The sequence below is a fragment of the Dama dama genome, chromosome 23 (genome assembly GCF_033118175.1).
Source record: "Dama dama isolate Ldn47 chromosome 23, ASM3311817v1, whole genome shotgun sequence".
NCBI lineage: Eukaryota > Metazoa > Chordata > Mammalia > Artiodactyla > Cervidae > Dama > Dama dama.
This window is the reverse complement of record NC_083703.1, coordinates 14,213,140-14,235,542: the sequence shown is the minus strand read 5'-3', so window position 1 is coordinate 14,235,542 and position 22,403 is coordinate 14,213,140. Positions and strand designations below refer to the sequence as shown.

Below are 22,403 nucleotides of genomic sequence, written 5' to 3'. Positions count from 1 at the left end.
GGCATGTGGAACCCAGCTCCCCGACCTGGGAGTGAACCCCAGCTCCCCGCACTGGAAGGTGAAGTCTTGCCCACTGGACTGCCAGGGAAGGCCCTGAATACAGATATTCTAATGAACTCTGTTCTGGTCATTTCATCTGCTCCCCTAACAGATGTAAGAACCCCCAGATGAGGAGGTGGTGTGATATTGTGGGTTAAGCAGCCAGCCAGATCTGAGAAGCATGAATTCTAACCTTGTTCTGGGTGCTTCCTGGTTCAAAGTCAAAACTGCTTTTCAAGTGGTGGATAACTCTTCATGTGCCTTCGTGGGTCTTAACCCTCTTCGTGTAACTAACTCACGTGAGAATGACCTCACAATCATAGTTCATGTCTCTTTTTTCCTTCTAGGTTGGACTCAGGATCCCAAGGCAAGTCAGGCTGTTGCAAAGGCTGGTACGTATATTCACATAAATTCTCTTAAAAGTCTGTACCCCTCACGAGTCTGTGTATTTGGAACCAGGTAACAGCTATGCTCGCAGCTACTTCAAACCTTAAAGTTGCATGTAGAAGAAATTGAATGTGAAACAGCATAGCTTTTAAAAAAATGTTTATTATGATGATATTGTCATGTTCTTTTTTTTTTTTTTTTTTTTGGCTTCACAACATGGGGGATCTTAGTTCTCCGACCAGGGATTGAACTCTCATCCCTTGCATTGGAAGCATGGAATCTTATCCAGTTGACCACCACAAAGTCCTCAGCGTAGCTTTTATAAACCTTTCTTTCATAAACTTTTTCTTTAAGTGGATGTTTTTCTGAAAAGAGAACTGATTATTCCAGTAAAAGGATAAGGATGAAGTGTGAAGTTTTCAAAGACCTTCTTGGAAAAAAACTGACATCTAAGTGAACCTTTCCTTTTTTTAGTAATGTTCTTACACAAGAAATAAAGATGATGTTAGAAAGTAAACAGTGAAAGCAAGCAGTGAATTCCCATTTGTAGATTGAAGCTTCGTGTGATAGAAGTTGGGCCAGGCTCTCGGTGTATGCTGCAGGCTCCCAGATGGAACTTGGGGAAGCATTCAGGATTCTAAGTGTTTATTTGAAATGACCTCAGTCCTTCCTTCCCACGGTGTGTACAGTGATGTATCCAAGTGTGGGGACACGCCTTCAGGCTCTGAGGATACGGAATCCTCTGCACACCCTTGCGGATAAGCCATAAACCCAAGATGTTTACTCCCTGCTCCTGGCTGGTGTCTGAATTCTTGCTGAATTGCTCACGACCAACGTCACAATCATTCCCACCTTTATTTGGACCGGGACTTTGTATTCTCATCATTTTCTGCATGGCTTCCTCCTCCCTGCCCACCTCAATCTTCCCGATCCTGCCTCCCCAGATTTATTACCCTCAGTCTTTTTCTGTTTTGCTGCATGTTCACATAATCATAGACAGACATATGTGTAAGGTATAGTTCGGGCTGAGGCAGAAAAGAAGGAGAGAATACTTCCTCAACGGAAGTAGGTTACCTTTATTCAGGCAAGGAGGGGCAATAGTTGGCCTAACAACCAGGCTGATCCCACGCCCAGAGGGATCAGGGAGGCTCCATATTTATAGGGAGGTTTGTGGAAGCGATAAGGGAAACGTTAATCAGGCGGGATGTTTTGGGTATTCTTTAGTTGACATGGCATTTGTAGTTGGGCAGGGGGCAATAAGTCTTCTGGGCAGGCGTAGGGGGTGGAAGGTTTCTGGACAGGAGGTGATAAATCCCAGATAGATACAACCGGCCTGGAGCATCAGGGCAGGACCTAAAGTTCGGTTTTGTTTTCTCCGAAGTTAGATGATTCAGCAAGGGCCTTTGAGACTGTTGTTTTCTTTTATAGGCCCAAAGACTCCTTCAATATGTGAACATAAATGGGTAAAGAATTGTGAAGAGTCTAGATTTTTACCCTATGTACAAGCCAGGAAGCTTGTCTGTTGCTATTTCATGGATGCTGGCACAAAACAGGAGACTCCTGGGCCAGAGACAATAGATGATTTATGACTCACAGTAAGAGTGGAAGTCAGAGAAGCCCATTGGAGCCTGTCCTCCAGATCAGTTCCCAGGCAGTGATACAGAGAGGGCCAGGCGACACCTACATACCTGGTACTTGGTTGGTTTGACCACGAGAGGGGTACTGAACTCTGAGGGGGTCTCCAACCTCTAGGATCTAATGTCTGATGATCTGACATGGAGCCAATGTAATAATAATAGAAATAAAGTGCACAATAAATATAATGCACTTGAATCATCCTGAAACCATCCCTCAGCCTTCTGATCCATGGAAGAACTGTCTGCATGAAATGGGTTCCTGGTGCCAAAAAGGTTGGAGACTGCTGCAGTATAGCACAGGGAACTCTACTCAATACTCTGCAATGACCTATATGGGAGTAGAATTTAAACAGGAGTGGATATATGTGTGTATAACAGCAAAAACTAGCACATCATTGTAAATCAACCATACTTCAGTTCAGTTCAGTTGCTCAGTCACATCTGACTCTGCAACCCCATGGACTGCAGCACACTAGGCTTCCCTATCCATCACCAACTCCTGGAGTTTGCTCAAACTCATGTCCATTGAGACGGTGATGCCATCCAACCATCTCATCCTCTGTCATCCCCTTCTCCTGCCTTCAATCTTTCCCAGCATCAGGGTCTTTTCCAATGAGTCAGTTCTTCACATCAGGTGGCCAAAGTATTGGAGCTTCAGCATCAGTTCTTCCAATGAATATTCAGGACTGATTTCCTCTAGGATGGACTGGTTGGATCTCCTTGCAGTCCAAGGGACTCTCAAGAGTCTTTTCCAACACCACAGTTCAAAAGCATCAATTCTTCAGTGAAAATTCATAAAAAAGGGAGGAGCCCTTGCTCCCAGCAAGACATAGATGCACATATTCATTCATTCAAGGATTTGTTGAGTCCTCACTGTCTGCCCAGCACTGTTCAAGGCATTGGGAATCCAGCAATGGACAAACAGGCAAGACACTGTCTTTCATACAGCTTGAATTCTAAAGAGGGGCAGAGATAGGCAAAGTCTATAAGTAAATGGTTAAATGTGTTAGGAATGGAGAAGATAAATACCACTGAGAAAAAAAAGAAAAAAAAACAGCAGAGGAAGGTGGGGACCCTTGTATACATTTGCAAATTTAAGATTTTTCATGTATGCTATCAGACAGTGGGACCATGTAAATACAACTGCTGTTCTCTGCATGCTGACCACAGGCCAGGTGTTGTCCTGAGTATCTCTTGTGTTCTAGCTCAGCCAAATAAAGACACATTTTTACAGACAAGAAAACAGTCACTTATGCAAGGTTACACTTTCCATAAGAGGTTGGCTTCTGAGTTTGTGCTTGTCACTGTTACACCCAACTGCCTTCTCACCTGAATGTATTTGTTTCTTATTATTTTCACTCAACAGTGCCTCACCTGGCCTAAATCTGTCCCTTCTAGATGATGAAAAATATACCATGTCGTTGGCACACCATAGTTTATCAAGCAGTCTACTATTGAGCTTTCAGTATGGTTTCAATTTTTTGGCCTCTGTAAATGCTGCTGCAAAAACCTTTTTGCTTTTTCTAGTAAGTGGATGGTTTTAATGCTGTGGCCAAGATTTTCAGTAAGAGGTTTGCTGGATCAAAGTGCACATGCATTTTAAAAAATTTTGATAGATGTAGTCAGACTAGTTTTTGAATACTCCTAGTACTTTCTGTCCTAATTCCATTTCTATCAGCAATGACGAATATGCACATTTCCGCCAGCAACAATAGAATTACTCTCTTTGATTTGTCAGTCTCTAAAATATAAAGTGATATCAGTCCTTCAGTGTGTATTCCCCTGACTTATGAGTTTGGATTTTTCTCCATACAGAGTCGTTCTTCCATGAATTGTTTTTCAGGTCCTGCAGCCATTTTCTATTGCGATTTCTTTTCAAATTTTTCCTGTTGCTTAGTCCCTAAGTCATGTCCAATTCTTTGCAGCTGCATGCACCGTAGCCCACCAGGCTCCTCTGTCCATGGGATTTCCCAGGTAAGAATACTGGAATGGGTTGCCATTTCCTTCTCCAGGGGATCGTCCTGCCCAGGAATAGAACCCACAGCTCCTGCCAATGTAGGCAGATTCTTTATGGCTACCCCACCAGAGAAGCCCTCTTTTGTGATTTTACCTCCTGATTGTTAGTGTGGGCTTCCCAAGTGGCCCATCTGCCAGTGCAGGAGACAAAGAGACATGGGTTTGATCCCGGGTTGGGAAGATTCCCTGGAGGAGGGCATGTCAACCCACTCCAGTATTCTTGCCTGAGAAATCCTGTGGACAGAGGAAGGAGCCTAGCAGGCTACAGTCCATAGAGTCGCAGAGAGTCGGACACGATTGAAACGACTTAGCGTGCACGCCCGCACTTCTCAGTATGTGGGAGATCTCTGTGTGTTTTGGATACTCTGTATTCTGAATTGGAAGAGTTCTTCCCTAAGTCTGTCATTTGTCTATTGGCTTTGTTTATGAAATATTTGTCATTATAAAGGCTTTAAGTTCCTGAGTAATAAATAAGTTTACTTTTCTTATTTTCATTTGTAGTTACAAACATTTTCTTGACCCTTTAACTGTTTCATATAATCACTCAGATTTTTCTTTAGAAATCTAAGAATGTAGAAAGCCTCTCTTTAACAAGTACCATATAAAGTTGTTAATGTCGACTTCATTTACCCATCCAGACAGTACCAGAATGATCTTTCCAGCATGGGTCTGGTGTATCACTCTCTTTTGCAAATGTCTTCAGTGGCTTTGTGGCTTCCCTGGTGGCTCAGTGGTAAAGAAGCCGACTGCCAATGCAGGAGACTTGGGTTTGATCCCCTGGGTCAGGAACATCCCCTGGAAGAGGAAATGGCCACCCACTCCAGTATTCCTGCCTGGAAAATTCCATGGACAGAGGAGCCTGGCAGGCTACAGCCTATGGGGTTGGAAAACAGTTGGACACGACTTAGTGACTAAAATGAAAGCAAAAAATCAGTGACTTTGTGTCACCTGTATGATTAACTCTGAAGACATCTAAGCCCACCCCCCCCACCTCACCCCCACTTCGTGATCTGGCTCCTGCCTGCCTCTGTAGCCTTAGTTTACCCAAAGTTTCCTTGTATTTCATGTTCTAGCTGTGCCACACTAATGTGAACGTTCTCTACTCTGATTAGTGAAGAGGATGTGGTGGCAACAGCTGGGATCTTCCTATCACTTCCAGCTCATGGACCCCTGGGGACATGCCTTTGATTTTACTCTGAATTAATTAGATACCCTTTTAAGAAAGCTCTCTGCTGTCACAGATACTAACAGTGTTTACCTTTTGAAAAGCAGGAGTATCTTTTTGTCAGAGTCTCCTTGGTGTTCAACAACTATTGGCCTGGTTTTCCTAGAATAATTCACTGTCATACTTTAACCTCCCAATGGCAGAGCCACATCTTGGCCTCCCCTTTGTAGCAGAGATTCTAAAATTTGCAGCTAAGGTTTGTTTTGAGCGGATGTGGTGAGACACGCAGACACAGAAATGACCGTCACGAAGGAGGAAGTTTACACTCACAGGTCCCCAGGGACGAGTGGCATGCAGGGCCATGTGGAGAAGCACCAGGTCACTCGGGGCAGCAGGGTCAGAGGGGAGAGCATGGCCTAGAGCCTTTATTGTGGTTTATGCAGGAAGGGATTGATGAGTCAGGTTAGGGGTGCCGAGTAACCTTAGGACTGGATGGTGGTTTATTCACTCAGTTGTGTCCAGCTCTTTGTGACCCCATGGATTGTAGGACTGGGTAGCTGAAATAATTTTGGCAAGCTCTGGGCTCCAGAGTCTGACCATGGGGTGATTTGGGGCAGGGGGAATATTGGCTGGTGTGCAAGGGCTTGGTAAGGTAGGTGACTGGGACGGGGAGATGCTATTACTGATTGGTTGTATCTTGAAGGTGTGCTCGCAGGGCAACTTTTGCTATCTCCAGGAATCAGCTGACCCTGGGAGGGGAGGAGCAACCTCTCCAAGATCAAATCCCCAAATGCCAGAGCATCAAGAATATAGAAAATAATATAACAATGTAAAATTGATGTCCTGTGAATTAAGCACACAATCCCTACCCCTACCTCAGAAGACAAATGGAAAGGACAAAGGACCCACCCCACTCCTACTGCCACCAGCATAACTCAATAACATACTCAGCAGAAACCTACCTCTTCTATTGTATTAAGTTTTTTAAAAATATATTTATTTATTTGGCTGTGTTGGCACCTGAGATCTTTCATTGCAGTACACAGGCTCAGTTGCCCCTTGGCATATGGGGTCTTAGTTCCCCGACCAGGGATTGAACCCACATCCTCTGTGTTGGAAGGTGGATTCTTAACCACTGGACCACCAGGGAAGTCCCTGTCTTATTAATCTTTAAAATTACACTCAGCGTAAAAATAAAATAAAATAAAATAAAATTACACTCAGCTTAAACATTCACTTTTTTTCTTTAGAAGGTAATGTCAATATCGAGCTTCCCTGATGGCTAAGTGGTAAGAATCCGCCTGCAATGCAGGCGATGTGGATTCGATCCCTGGGCCAGCAAGATCCCTTGGAGAAGGAGATGGCAACCCACTCCAGTATTCTTGCCTGGAGAATCCCATGGACCGAGGAGCCCAGTGGCTATAGTCCATGGGGTTGCAAAGAGTCAGACACAGCTTAGTAACTAAACAACAGCAGCAACTATGTCAGTATACACTGCTAATAAAATGTAGTAACAAGCACTTTATAATCTGTAAAAATGACCTATATATTAGTGTTTGTATACTGACTACAATCCCAGTTTTCAGTAATTTAATTTTTCTGTAGTATTTCTAATATTAAAACATTACTATTTTTCTTGATGTAAAAAAAAGGGATTTATAAAAGAAGAAAATACAGTCAGTTCAGCAGTTAGCATGGTACCGGCACTGTTACTTCACTGAGAGCTACTAATGTATGTATCTCTCTCCCTACTCCCAAAACTAGCCATCATGGGTCATCTTTAAAAAAATTTTTTTTTAATTTTTTTGACCACAAAAAAGTGAGTAAGTTGGTTATGTTTTTAAACGACTCACGTGGGCACACAGGATCTTAGTCCCCTGATCAGGGACTGAAACCATACCCCCTGTACTGGAAGCTCAGAGTCTTAACCACCAGACCACCAGGGGAGTTCCTTCATGGTTTATCTTAAGAGATTGTAAGATTTTTTGTTTTTCTGAGCAAAGGTGATAATTGCCTATTGTGTTTCCTCTCTGCTGCTGCTGCTGCTAAATCGCTTCAGTCGTGTCCGACTCTGTGCAACCCCATAGACGGCAGCCCACCAGGCTCCCCCGTCCCTGGGATTCTCCAGGCAAGAACACTGGAGTGGGTTGCCATTTCCTTCTCCAATGCATGAAAGTGAGAAGTGAAAGTGAAGTCGCTCAGTCACGTCCAACTCTTCGCCACCCCATGGACTGCAGCCTACGAGGCTCCTCTGTCCATGGGATTTTCCAGGCAAGAGTACTGGAGTGGGTTACGATTGCCTTCCTCTCTAAACATAATGAAATATCATGCCATAGAATGTGTTACTGCAAATAGGCGATTCAGAACTGATGACTCCCTCTGTCTGCAGAGGGAAATTATTTCCCCAAGGTGGTAAATATAGTCCTCAGGGAGGTCCTCCCTGTCTGGGGGTGTCTGGCCATGTCTGGGGGTCTTCTGCTTCGTGAAATAGCAGCATGAACTTTTTCTTGATAAGAAGAAGCATTAAAAAAAGAAGAAGCATTGAGGTTTATTAATAGTTAAGATCGCTGGACTTGGGGATTCCCTGGTGGCTCAGATGGCAAAGAGTCTGCCTGCAGTGCTAGAGACCCAGATTAGATCCCTGGGCTGGGAAGATCCCCTGGAGAAGGAAATGGTAACCCACTTCAGTACTCCTGCCTGGAGAATTCCATGGACAGAAGAGCCTGGCGGGCTACGGTCCATGGGGTCGAGAAGAGTCGAAAACGGCTGAGCGACTTCAGTTTCCTCTCTGGACTTGGAGCCAGCCAACTGCCAAGCTCCATCAAGTGAGGGGAGCAGATGCGGTGGTTTCTGTGTTTCTCTTCCACCTCTGAGATGGTTTATTCTAGTGGTTGAGGAAGAATTGTTAGCCCAGAATCAAACAGCAGGAGGGTAGTCCTCTGGGAAGCGGCCTGGCTTCTGGCACTGCCGGTGGCAGACTCTCCCGGTCACCTTTCCAGCTGGCATTGTGGGTGACTCGGGATGTCTTCTGTGTGGCTTGATCTTAAACGGCTCACATGAGCCACACGGAAACCTCTGATCCCTGACTAATTAAGACCCTCCCTGCCTCAAAACGCTTTTCCATCTGTTTAGCTTTTGTAGGAAAAAATAATGAAGAAATTATTATGTCACAGGAAGGCTTGGTTTCTGCCCGCATCCCTAAACAAAATACTGAGCCGAATACAAATATGGAAAGCATGTTGGATTTTTAAGCACTGTGCTTTGGCAGAGGTTGAGGCCATCGTTTTATATCCTTTCTTCTACGACACATTTTCATAAACCTCTGCCATTCCAGGTTCTGTGCTTGTCCTTGGTGTGGTTCATCTCCTCACGATTTTATGAACCTGGCCAATATTCTTCACCCCACATGCCCTCCTCTCTAACTAAACTGTTCTATTCCCGTGCCAGGAAGGGGCTCTGGTTTATTCTTGTTTCTATGTCTTTTATGTTTCTAGAATTTCTTTTTGTTCTCTTTCACTCCATACAAATTCTATATCTCTTTAAAAGCTTTTTCTTACTCCTACAGTCTTCACTGTTTTTCTCTTCCTTCTGGACTGTGGAAAGTCTTCTAGCCAATAAATAAATATACATACCTCCTTGTATCTTCCTGTGTTTCTGCCTATTTTTTTGCACTTTCTTCCCACTGCACCTTGAGAGAACGGATTGTATGTTAATATTTCTTCCCAATCCATCCTAGAATGTAGAGTTGAACTTAACTAAATACTACTTATTACCATTTCCTGTTGGGGAGATATATATTTTTCTTTAATTGTTCGAGATTCAGAAAATTCAGTTTTGTAATTGGTTTTGATTTTGACTCCATGCTGAGAGCTGTGCATGGGAGAAAAAAAAAAGCATAAATCACGAGCCCTCTTTTCCACGTGTTTGCAGTCCAAGAGGGGCAGGGAACGAGGGGAGGGAAAGCTTTCGGGGATGGGGACACAGGAGTGCATAATTGGTGTTAATAGATTTTCAGCAGACAGTGCCATCACGGCCAGACAAGGGGTGTTCGTGTCAATAACACAGAGCCTCTTGTGGGAAACCAGTAACAAGGCAGGAGCAGTAACACTAAAATAGTTTCTTGAAACTTTTCTCAGCCTGTCTCTTGGGGCCATGAGCCATGAACCATGCTTTGTCCCATTTTAGTTGTAGTGAAATTCTAACTGATCGTTATCTCATAAATGAGAACAAATCAGCGTGACATCAAAGATAGTCTCAAGGGTACCGAGTGTAGCCGATCTTTCATTATGTCAGAAACAGTACAGGGCAGAGACCCTCTACAAATGAAGCTCGGCTTTGTTCGGAATGCTAGAACTGTCCTCTCCACTTATCAAAGACATAAACTTAACAAGATTTTTTTCTAAGTTAATACTCAACTTTTTTGTAAAGTGATAAATTGATAAGAAAAAAATTGGGGGAAAATGTCAGAAGATGACAGCAGTGCAGAAAGCATTCAGCTCCCTGCTCTGTCTGGAGTATTCATGATTTGATGGGTGATAACTCTGAGGATCACAGGTAACTTTTAAATCAGCATTGTATTTACAATGTTTTGGCAGTTTTGTATTTTACTGGCTGTCTAACAGTGACCGCTGTGAAAGCCTTCACTAGCCAGCTTCTGCAATCCTTTAACAGAAGAGGCAGGATTGGAAGTTAGGGACTCCCGATTCTCAAGCTGGGTTTTGTTTCAAGTATCATTAAGACTTTGACTTTGTTTTTTAGAGCAGTTTCAGGTTTAAACCAAAGTTGAGAGAAAGGTGCAGATTTCCTATATGCTCCTACCCTGACACAGGCTTCACCTCTGCTATTGTCAACATCATTCTCTAGAATGGGACATTTTTAACCAAAGATGAACCGGTATTGGCCCATCATAATCACTCAATGTTTATAGTTTACCTTAGGGTTCACTCTTGGTGGTGTACATTCTATGGGATTGAACAAGTGTTTAATGACATATATCCATCATTACTGGAGCTTTCCAAGTGGCACTAGTGGTAAAGAACCTGCCTGCCAATACAGGAGATGAGGGAGATGTAGGTTCCATCCCTGGGTTGGGAAGATCCCCTGGAGGAGGGCATGGCAACCCACTCCAGTATTCTTGCCTGGAGTATCCCATGGACAGAGGAGCCTGGCGGGCTTTAGTCCATAGGGTCTCAATGAGTTGGACAACGACTGAAACGACTCAGCATGCATCCGTCATTATCATATCAAAGGAGAAGGGGGTGGCAGAGGATGAGATGGTTAGATAGCATCGCTGACTCAATGGACATGAATTTGAGATTCCCTGGTGGCTCAGATGGTAAAGAATCCACCTGCAGTGAAGGAGGCCAGGGTTCGATCCCTGGCTTGGGAAGATTCCCTGGAGAAGGGAGTGGCTCCCCATTCCAATATTCTTGCGTAGAGAGTTCCATGGACAGAGGAGACTGGTGGGCTATAATCCACGGGGTCACAAAGAGCTGTGACACGACTTAGCAACTGAACAACAGCAACACTGGGTATTTTCACTGCCCTAGAAATCCTGGACTTGAGTGTTCACGGACTTCCCCTGCCTGCAATAGTTGTTGTACTTTTGCCCTTTCCAGAACGTTATAGGGTTGGAGTCATACAGTATGTAGCCTTTTCATCTGGACTTCTTTCATTTAGGAATATGCATTTATGGTTCTACCATGTCTTTTTATGGTTTGATAGCTCATTTCTTTTTACTCTGAATTTCTTAGCTCCCACCTGTGTGACTGGGGGCAAGTACCTTATCCTGATCTTACATTGGTTAAGTGACGGGATTGGGCTTGAGTTTCTTTTTCTTCATATTTGTCTTTGCAGCTTACACTATACCGTCTTCATTTCAGGGGTGTTTCTAATATACAGAAGTCTAGTTCCCAAAACAAAACCAGTAAAATGTGTCATGATCAGACAGAGCGTAGAGTTTGGAATAATTAACCCAATGTCTAAATGCAGCTCAAGGGCAACTCCCAATTAAAGCAGGGTTGTAAACTCAAACATCTAAAGAGACGAAGAGGGTGTACAGTTTTTAATGTTGTGTCAAATTCTCTCCAGACACCGTGGTGTCATGCAACAGATTTTGACCTAAAGAGACCAGATGTACATAAAGAATATTTTGTCATCAGTTATTCCTGATTTCAGGAATGATTTCTTAAAATCCAAAGCTTTATTCCTTACTTTTGGCTTTGCTTTAGATTCTTGGATCTCAAAAGAAGACATAATTTTGGTGATTTATTCAAGCCCTCTCAATTTATATTGTTGTTTAGTTGCTAGTTTGTGTCCAACTCTTTGCAACCCCATGGACTGTAGCCCACCAGGCTCCTCCGTCCATGGGATTTCCCAGGCAAGAATACTGGAGTGAGTTGCCATTTCCTTCTGCAGGGGATCTTCCCGACCCAGGGGTCGAACCCGTGTCTCACTCTTGACAGGCAGCTTTTTTACTACGGAGCCACCTGGGAAGCCCTCTCAATTTAGAGATATTATAAAACTATAGCAGAAATATATGAAGTGTCATCTAGCTATATTAATTTTAAAAAGTATTTCTCAAACACCAGAGTCCCTTAGGAGGGCATGTTGAAGCATAGATTGCTGGACTGGCCCCCTGAGATTCTTGCTCTGTGAGTTTGGGGTGGAGTCCGAGAAACGACATTTCTTCTTCTAAAATTTGTTATATTTTAATCAGAGGATCACTGCTTTACAGTGTTAGTTTCTGCTGTACAAGAACGTGAATCAGCTGTAGGTATACATATATCCCCGCCCCTTGAGACTTCCTCCCACGTTCCTGTCCCACCCCTGTCGCCATCACAGAGCACCAAGCTGAGCATCCTGTACTGTCCAGCAGCTTCCCGCTAGCTGTCTGCTTCACGCGTGGTAGTGTATATGTGCATGCTGAGCCGCTTCAGTCCTGTCTGACTCTTTGGGACCCTGTGGACTGTAGCCCACCAGGCTCTTCTGTCCATGGGGATTCTCCAGGCAAGAATACTGGAGTCGACTGCCATTTCCTCCTCCAAGGGATCCTCCCAACCCAGGGATCAAACTTGCTTCTCCTGGGTCTCCTGCATTGGCAGGCGGATTCTTTACAGCTGAGCCTCCAGGGAAGCCGGTACAGTATATAGGTCAATATTAATTTCTCAATTCGTCCCACATTCCTCTCTACCCACTGTGTCCACAAGTCTGCTCTCTGTGTCTGCGTCTCCATTCCTGCCCTGCAGATAGGTTCATCAGTACCCTTTTTATAGATTCCACATATATGTGTTAAAGTTTCTGCATTTTTAACAAAAGTTTCTGGGTGATAGTGTTGTTGCTGATCTGTGGACCACATCTTGAGAACCATTGTTTTGAAATAATTCCTTCTCAGACCAAATGAGAGAACTTCTTTTCTTTTTAGGTGAAAATCTTTCAAATGCAGTTAGATTTTTTTTTTTTTTTTTTTCTACTTAAAGTTCAGCCACCAGATGAATAGTCTCCAAAACTCTGTCTTCAACCCCGCCCCTACTCTGGCCTGGCTCAATGCTTGTGATGAAGACACTTAGCTGAAATTATAGTACAATGAGATAGAAGCATTTACACATATTATGGATGCACAGAGAATAGTGAATAGTTTTAACCAGCTTTTAAATTTGCACTTTCCAGCCACTGCCCTTTATCAGAAGCTTTAGGGATAAATGTACTTAGCATACACTTTCCTTTTTTGGGTTTCTAATTCCCCAAATGCTTTCATGAGCTCAGTATTGATTCTCATTGTATAATAGTGGGATTGTCATCTGAATGGAAAAACCCCACAGTATAGTTTCTCTAAGTGGATACTGAAATTAATTTGGAAGTATGAGAATGTCTTTAGGCATGCTCTGATCTTGTGATCAATTCAGTGATCCTAGAAATGTGATCCAAAAATCTATAAAAGTGTTATGTGCTTCACATACTTATAAAATTCCAATAATTTATTAAATTCTTTAAGCAAAATTAACTCTGTTAAATTGGAAAACTTGCATGTGTCTTTTTTTTTTTTTGGTTTTTAAAAAAAATTTTTTTTGGAAGTATAGTTGATTTACAATGTTGTGTTAGTTATAGGTGTAGAGCAAAGTGATTCAGTTATATACATGCATATGTCCATTCTTTCTCAGATTCTTTTCCCATATAGATTATCACAGAGTACTGAGTAGAGTTCCCTGTAGTCTTCAGTAGGTCCTTGTTGATTATCTGTTTTATACATGTGTGTGTGTGCTGAGTCTCTCAGTTGTGTCCGACTCTTTGTGACCCTGTGGGCTGTAGCCCTCTAGGCTCCTCTGTCCATGGGACAGAGGCAAAAATACTGGAGTGGGTTGCATGCCCTTCTCCAAGAGAATCTTCCCGACCCCAGGATTGAACCCAGATCTCCTGCATTGGCAGGCAGGTTCTTTACCACTAGTGCCACATGGGAATCCCTATTTTATACATAGTAGTGTGTGTATGTTGGGTTTCCCCAGTGGCTCAGCTGGTAAAGAATCTGCCTGCAATGTGGGAGACCTGGATTCGATCCCTGGGTTGGGAAGGTCCCCCTGGAGAAGGGGAAGGCTACCCACTTCAGTATTCTGGCCTGAAGAATTCTATGGACTGAATAGAATAGTTCATGGGTTCTCAAAGAGTCGGACACAACTGAGCGACTTTCATTTTCATGTGTATGTTAATCCCAGTCTCTAATTGATCCGTCCCTACTGGGTTCATTTCTTTATTTTATTTTATTTATTTTTTTTTAATTTTTTTAATTTTTATTATTATTATTATTTTTTTCCAGTGGGTTTTGTCATACATTGATATGAATCAGCCATGGATTTACATGTATTCCCAATCCTGATCCCCCCTCCCACCTCCCTCTCCACCCGATTCCTCTGGGTCTTCCCAGTGCACCAGGCCGGAGCACTTGTCTCATGCATCCCACCTGGGCTGGTGATCTGTTTCACCATAGATAGTATACATGCTGTTCTTTTGAAATATCCCACCCTCACATTCTCCCACAAAGTTCAAAAGTCTGTTCTGTATTTTTGTGTCTCTTTTTCTGTTTTGCATATAGGGTTATCGTTATCACCTTTCTAAATTCCATATATATGTGTTAGTATGCTGTAATGTTCTTTATCTTTCTGGCTTACTTCACTCTGTATAATGGGCTCCAGCTTCATCCATCTCATTAGGACTGGTTCAAATGAATTCTTTTTAATGGCTGAGTAATATTCCATGGTGTATATGTACCACAGCTTCCTTATCCATTCATCTGCTGATGGGCATCTAGGTTGCTTCCATGTCCTGGCTTGGGTTCATTTCTTAAAGCTGGGCTAAGCAGTTTGTTTCTCTGTCATGCACTTTTTGTTCAGCTGTGGTTTGCTTACAAGTGAAGGGGAAAATCACAGAAACTCAGGACAAGACAAAGAAAGAAGAAAACAATCACAAGTTCAAGGACTCCCAAATTGAAGATGATTTTCTCTTGCAGAAAAAAAATACCATACCTACCCCCAAATAGTTGAATCACGCTTTTGTTGGCTATGTGTGTGGGCTATGTGTGTGCTTTTGAAAAATTGAAGTATAGTTGATTGTACAGTGTTGTGATAGTTTCAAGTGCACAGCATACTGTGTCTTTTGATTCCAACAGAAAACCAAACCCCTGATGACGGAGTTCTCGGTGAAGTCTACCATCATCTCCCGTTATGCCTTCACCACAGTTGCCTGTAGGATGCTCAACAGAGGGTCTGAGGACCAGGAAGTCACATTTCAGATGCAGATCCCAGCTGCAGCTTTCATCACTAACTTCACTGTGTAGGTGAACTCTGGAATGAAGATTTCTCTGTAAAATGGTCAGGGGGAGCCTGAGATGCCGGGACCACAGCCTTTGACCCTGAGAATATATAAATTCTCAACCCAAAGGACTGTCCATGGGAAAGAAAGTTGATTCCCTCCCCTCTGCCTTCTTCCTTCCATCCCCATTTCCCCCTTCCTCCTTTTTATTATCTCTTCTTTCATCCCATTCCTCTCTTCTTTCCTCCTCCCCTTCATTTCCTCTTTCTTTCCCTCCAACAAATGGCTACCCACCCCAGGCCAGGCATACTTCAAGGTGATTGGTCCACTTCTTTGAAAAAGATGGGTGTTGCTCTGCTCTAGAAATTCCTCTGGGGAGAAACAAATAAGCACACAGATGAATAATAAGATTGCCTTCAGACGGTAGTGAGTGCTATAGAGATGACAAGTAGGATTGAGGGGGCTCTTTTAGGTGGGGGAGTTGGGGAGGTGGCTCAGAGGAGTCAGTGTTGAAGCTGACATCTGAAGGACCAGCCAGCATGATAACCTTTGATAACTAGATACCGTATATTTCTTCTTTTCACCTGAACTAAAAGGTAAAGAGACGCAAAATAGGTATGTGGGTTTAATTTTAGGTCTGGGCAGGATTCAAGCTGGTGCATCTTCTTGGAAGTTTGTTTGAGCAGGTCTCCTGTGTTCCTCCTGGAGAATCAGAGACACCATTGGTTGGCTCTTAACATGTGGACCTGTTGAAATTTGCCCTAGAACGAAATGAGTGATGCAAGGGTAGTGCCCTAGTCTGGAATGCATTCTCAGTGCATATCCAAGAGGCAAACAAAAATATTTTCTAGGGTTGTCATGGTTATGAGGTCCATGCTTGACTTTGTCTTGGCAAGCTGGCAGTAGAGCTGTCTCTCTTTTTTTCTTTTCAATTAAACATTTTATTTTGTATTGTGGTATAGCCGATTAACAATGTTGTGTGAACAGTGAAGGGACTCAGCTGCCCATATACATGTACCCATTCTCCCCCAAACTCCCCTCCCATCCAGGCTGCCACGAAACATTGAGCAGAGTCCCCTGTGCTATACACTAGGTCCTTGTTGGTTATCCATTTCAAATGCAGCAGCGTGTACATGTCCCCTCCAAACTCCTGAATTATTCCTCCTCCCATCCCTCCCCCCGACAGCTGTCTCTTGTGTTTCAGGCTTCTTGGAGACAAGGTGTATCAGGGAGAAATTACAGAGAAAGAAAAGAGAAGTGGTGATAAGGTAAAAGAGAAGAGGAATAAAACCGTAGAAGATAATGGGTAAGTACCATTGAATTCAGGAATTAGACGTCCACTACGGCCAAGTGTCAAGTTTTCTACCTCTTTGACTTGCCATCTTGTTTTCACCCTTTGTTTCAAGGATTTATCTTTTTATTTTTACCATATTAATAATATATAATATAATTGGTTAACAATATAGTAGCTAAGGGTTTATGATTGAAAACCCACTCACCCCCATTCCCCAGTTCTCACTTCCTAGAAAGATCCACTTCTGATATTTCTGTAGTTTTATGGTAGTTACCTCCCTTAACAATATTATGATTGTTCTTGTTCAGTCACTTGTCATGTTCAACTCCTTGCGACTCCGTGAACTTAAGCACACCAGGCTTCCCTGTCCTTCACTATCTCCCAGAGTTTTCTCAGATTCATGTTCATTGAGTCAGTGGTGCCGTTCAACTGTCTCATCCTCTGTGTCCCCTTCTCCTCCTGCCCTCAATCTTTGCCAGCTTCAGGGTCTTTTCCAGTGAGTCAGCTCTTCTCATCAGGTGGCCACAGTATTGGAGCTTTATCTTCAGCATCAGTCTTTCCAATGAATATTTCCTTTAATATTGTCTGTTTTGATCTCCCTGCTCTCTGAGGGACTCTCAAGAGTCTTCCCCAGCACCGCAATTTGAAAGCATCAATTCTTCGGCACTCAGCCTTCTTTATGGTCCAACTCTCGCATCTGTACATGACTACTGGAAAAACCATAGCTTTGATAATAGTCTTGCTTTTAAAAAAATTTCTTGATAAAAATCAGATGTTGATTGATTGTTGATTCTCTGCTGTGAAGAAAGAGGATTCAGCAGATTTATAATATTCCCACTTTCTCTCTGTATTCCAAATTTTTGTATTATTTCTTTTTCTTCTTCAATATAAACAGTTATACCATCCTAGATGAGCCCTGTTGTCTTCAATGGTAGTATTCTCGCTCCTGCATGTCACCTGACCTTTTCTTTTCCTACTTAATCATTTACTTTTGCATTGTCAGAATCATCAACATTTAAATTCTGATCTGTCATGGTATTTGAACTGTTTGTCTATGAACTGAATCCAAACATTGAAGACCAATAAGTCAATTCACTTTTAATGACTGTAAATAACATTAACTGCAGAGCCACCTAGTATACTGAGATTTGTTTCCTTCTCTGCTAGCCCAGTTGAAAAAAGTATCTGTTCCTTTTGAAGAAAAATGATCACAGGATCTAGAGAAAATGGTGTGGGCTTTATGAGGATTATTATTACTTTTTTTTTACACTTCACAAATTGTTCAGAATCATGCCACAGTTCTGTTTAGTTGGATCACAGCATGTATCTGCTTTCCTTTTTAAAAAAAATGTTACTTTATTCATTAATTTATCTTGGCCACGCCTCATATGGTATGTGGGATCTCAGTTCCCGGACCAGGGATCACACCGGCACCCCTGCGTTGGCAGTGCGGGGTGTTAACCACAACCACGGGGGGTCCCTGTGTGTTTTTCCTTGAGGTCACCTGTATCAGTCCTCTTCCTCTCTGCCCCCGCGGGTCTGCATCAGGGAGAAGGAAGTAGAAGGGTTCCGTGGTCTTTGAACTCTCTGCTCTTCAGGATTCCTTGAACCCGTATAACCTGCTTCTCCTCCCAAAGCTAAATTCTAGTTTTTCTTTTCTGATGTCGACTGAAAAAGTTATGCGCAACCTTAAAGTTGAGGATTATGTTTTCTTGGAGGCATTTTTGAGGACCTTAGCCCTGGAGACCGTCTCTCAGGTGGCTCTGAGGCACTGTTCCAGAGAGGTTAGGGAGGACTGGGACATGGAGGAGGTTCTACTGAAAAAATAAATGTAGTTGAGCATCAGAACATGACCGCTAGTCAGAAAAAAATCCAGACGTCTCTGGTGAATGGTGTTAGTGCTTTTCCGTGTATGGGAAGGTGCGAGAGTCTGGGCTCATTGAAACAAGTCCTTAGATGTCCACCTTAACTATCTCGGGTCAGTCTCCTGTTTTTCTGCATCCTCAATCCCCTCAGGGTGCATCATGGGGACGGCTGCAGTGGCTGGTGGCTTATTCTTGGTGCAGTATTCTTGGTGGGGAATGCTGAGGGTTCTCACTGAGAGCGCTTGGCTGGGACCGTCTTGGACTTGAGGGCGCCTGGCTTTCTCTGACCCCCCCGCTGCCTTTTCTCTTCCTTCCAGGGAGAAGGGGACGGAGACATTCAGAGCTTCTGTGGTGCTTCCCAGCAAGGACAAGGCCGCCTTCCTCCTGAGTTACGAGGAGCTCCTGCAGAGACGGCTGGGGAAGTACGAGCACGTGGTCAGCGTGCGACCCCAGCAGCTGGTGGGGCGGCTGACGGTGGAGGTGACCGTGATGGAGAGGCCAGGCATCGCGGAGCTGGAGGTGCTGGGGCTGCAGAACAGCCGGCAGAGGGGCAGCGGCCGAGGGCCAGGTGAGAGGTGCTGGTGGGCGCGCTCAGGTGTCCCAGCGGTAAAGCAGATGGCATCCCTGCCGTCTAGACCCAGGGTGAAGCGGGGATCCGAAGGACAGCAGCCGAGCAAAGACAGTGCCCTGTGCATTTTTTTTTTTAATTTATTTATTTGGCTGCATCGGGTCTTGATTATAGTTCAGGGGATCTTTTGCGGTGGCACACAAAAGTTGTCCCGAGGCATGTGGGATCTTGGTTCCCTGACCAGGGATCAAACCTGTGTCCACTGCATTGCAAGGCAGATACTTTACCATTGGATCACCAGGAAAGTCCCAATAATGCCCTTTTTTAAGCCATGCTCTTTCGGGAGATTTTACAATGTTCTAATCATTTCTCACTGTTCTGTCACTTCTGGGAATCTGCCCTTGGTGAGACATCTAAAATCTTGGGATGGTTATATATACGAATGTGTTTGATGATGTTTGTAGTAGCAAAAGCATTCCTTCATCCTAAATATTCAAGCTCATGGATGTGATTAGTAAATTGGGATTGTAAAAACAATTTGTCATGTGATAGGAAAAAAGAGACACACTTGTACGTACACTTTAATGTTAAATATGGTAACTGTGAAGCTGACCAATGACTAGGAAGTCATGTAAAGTAATCATTTATGGGTGAGGGATGATGGGGTCATTGTCTAATACTGTTTTTTATTTTCCCTTATTTTTTCATACTCTGTTTTCAAAACATTTAACATTAACAGAAACATCTAAATAATGTGCTATATTCTTTCTAAAATTAGTGAAAAATATGAACTGGAAATTTGATTTAGACACAGACATTTGTGTTCATCAGCAGGATCACTTAATTTGAGTTTCTCTCAGATTTTAATTTTTTTAAAGTTAACTAATTAATTTTGGACTGTGATAGGTCTTCATTGCTTCGTGTGGGCTTTATCTAGTTGTGGTGCGTGGGTTTCTCTTGTAGATGGTAAACTCTAGGGCGAGTGGACTTTAGTAGTTGCTCCTTGAGGGTTGCTCCTTGAGAAGTTGCCCCAGGGCGTGTGGCATCTTCATTCCAGGTCCAGGCATTGAAACCATGTCCTTTGGGTTGGCAGGTGGGTTCTTAACCACTGGATCACCAAGGAAGTCCCCTCATATTCTAATTTTTTAAGTAGCACTCTTTGTTGAGATGATCATGAAAAATTCAACCTAATTGAATTGCTATATTAATGTCAACTAATAGTTAATGTTTAATATTCACTTGCATTCGGCCTTATCCTAAATATATCTGTAAGATCTAATGTCAAGTTGGATAACAAGACAGATGTGCCCCCAAAATTGCACCAGGGTTAAAATGACAAGACTTTGGGTACCTGTGATGCTGAGGTAAAGGATTCAGGGAAAGGCTGAAGGATAAGAGATCGCAGAAAATACAGAACCCGAATTCAACCCCTGTGACTGCAAGGAGGGTGCAGAGTTGCCCAAGAAGCCTTCTTGTATGAGAATATTTCGGGATGAGGTTGCAAGGAGAGGCGAGAAATGACTTGACACAAGGAATAAGAGAATGTCATTATCTTACTTGAGGAGAAAATAGTGAAGACCTGGAGCTGTTAGAGTGAAGAGGAAACGGTGCAGAAGCTACTAGCTGTGTCCCCAGCACGCAGTTCAGTGAACAACTCTGGATGAGAGAGAGAGTTTGCTCTCAAAGACTGGAGCGTGGATGCAGGTCTTTGTTAAAAGTTAACTCCAAACAATGAGTTTGCAGTCTGTCCAGATCTCATCAAAAAGTTAAAGATATTGTCAAGAGACCTGACGTTCAGAAACGATGTGAGATAGAAGACATCATTCTTAGATCATTGAGGTCACTGTGGGTAGGGTTAATGGATTTGTGATCAGTTAAGAGTTAATATCCTTGAGAAAAATGACCTGGGCCCTATGAGGCTCAGCTTACACATCTGTAAATAGGGATTATAACTGCCTCTCAGGGTCATTGAGAACCTTTCATGCCGAGTAAAATCTTAATCATTGTCATTATGACAATTACCTTCTATTTAGTTTTTCCTCTGTAAATCTCATCTCTCCTATTAGATCATAAATTATTTTTTTTTCATAAATGATTTTGAAACAGGACTTTGTCAGATTAACCTTTGTCGCCTTGCAATAGTTTAAAAAAAAATTATCATTTATTTATTTAGCTTCATCCAGTCTTAGTTGTGGCACGTGGGATCTCAGTTCCCTGACCAGGCATGGACCCGAGGCCCCCTGTGTTGGGAGCATGGAGTCTTAGCCACTGGACCGCCAGCAAAGTCCCCCCCTATGGTATTAAACACGATGCCTTTTAAAGAGTAGATAGCTGATTAGGTGTCTGCAAAGTAGAGAAGAAAAGGGAAAAAAGAAACGAAAAAAATACACACCTAAACTAATAACAAAGACTGTTTTAAAATTTCATTTTTTCCTAATCGTAATTTATCAGGAAATTATCCCACATGGGAAGGATGGTTATCCCGCTGCAGAAATGAAGTGCCTGTGTGTCCTGCTGGGTTCAGAACCACCATGACTCTTCCAAGATGTGTCTGCGTGGTGGTGTGTGGGCCATCTTGTAAGGGGTGGGTCTGAATCCTGATGGTTGTTTGTAAAGTTGCTCATTGCTTATCAGCAGGGTCTGTGGGAATCTCCAAGGAATGTTTCCAGACCATTGATCTCCTGGGAATTTGTTTATTTTTAAGAAAATTGTTTTCCTGGCTCTTTGCACCAGAGCAGATATCTGGCCTTACAGAGTGAGAGATCTCACGGGCCGTTCCCGGGCCAGGTGCAGTGGACTGGGGCCCTTTTTGCTCCTCAGTCTGGTCCAGAGCTCAGCTGCTTCTGTTCCTGCAAAACAGCCGCTGCAGGAAGGAGCCAGAGGCACAGGATGCTGTGATTGTGCCTGGATGTTGTTGCGTGTGTTCCGAAAGCCCTCGGGTAGAGATGCAGCTAGAATAGAACTGAGACCAGGACGTGGGCTGCGAGCGTGTGAATGTGGACTGGAGCCAGCGCGGGCCTCTGAGGTCAGACTTCTGAATGTTCTCTGAGCGAATCTCTATCCGCTGGACCCGCTGATATTGTTAGGGAAGCAGTTCTAGATAAGAATGACGCGTGCTAGCTACTAGACTCAGCCTCTACACACCAGACTTCTAGGACAGCCCTCCCTGAGAGCTTTTGTAAAATACTTAGGGTGTGAGTTCAGATTCCATGTCTCCCCCAGGTACATAAAAAGAAGAGAAAGCCTAACAGCCGTGGAACCTACTTCTGCCTCAGTTTCCTTGTCTCGTGTGTTGGGCCCATGGCTATTGAACCATAAACGAATGAACTTTGTCTCAGTGTGAAAGCCAATGCTGTGAGAAGTAATTTGCAAGTCAAAGCTTTCTACTTTCTGGATTATTAAAACAGTTAACTTGTGTGTGTGGTTCAAACTCTAACAGGTTACTAATTGGTGTTCAGTGCAAGACCACACTCCCTTCTCTCTTCTGTCACCCTGCTTCCTTCTCCTTCAGTAACTTGATGATTTGGGGGCTCGATGGAACAAGAGTATTTGAAATTAATTCTTTTCTGGAACATGCCTGGATGTCTGACGATCTTCTTAAGTTATAACCTGGATAGCTATTCCATCTATA

At 43.3% G+C, this 22,403-nt stretch overlaps 1 protein-coding gene across 4 annotated transcripts in view; it reads left to right on the top strand.

Moving 5' to 3' along the window:
• The window catches only part of ITIH5 (inter-alpha-trypsin inhibitor heavy chain 5), an 87,357-nt gene that overhangs the window by 12,773 nt on the left and 52,181 nt on the right, over window positions 1-22,403 (top strand). For all 4 annotated transcript variants that reach the window (XM_061126040.1, XM_061126039.1, XM_061126036.1 and 1 more), the window contains exons 2-5: window positions 387-431; window positions 14,903-15,066; window positions 16,250-16,351; window positions 18,522-18,772. In XM_061126040.1, coding sequence (XP_060982023.1) covers window positions 14,918-15,066; window positions 16,250-16,351; window positions 18,522-18,772 — 502 coding nt within the window. In that variant the 5' untranslated portion in view covers window positions 387-431; window positions 14,903-14,917. The remainder of the gene's footprint in view (window positions 1-386; window positions 432-14,902; window positions 15,067-16,249; window positions 16,352-18,521; window positions 18,773-22,403) is intronic.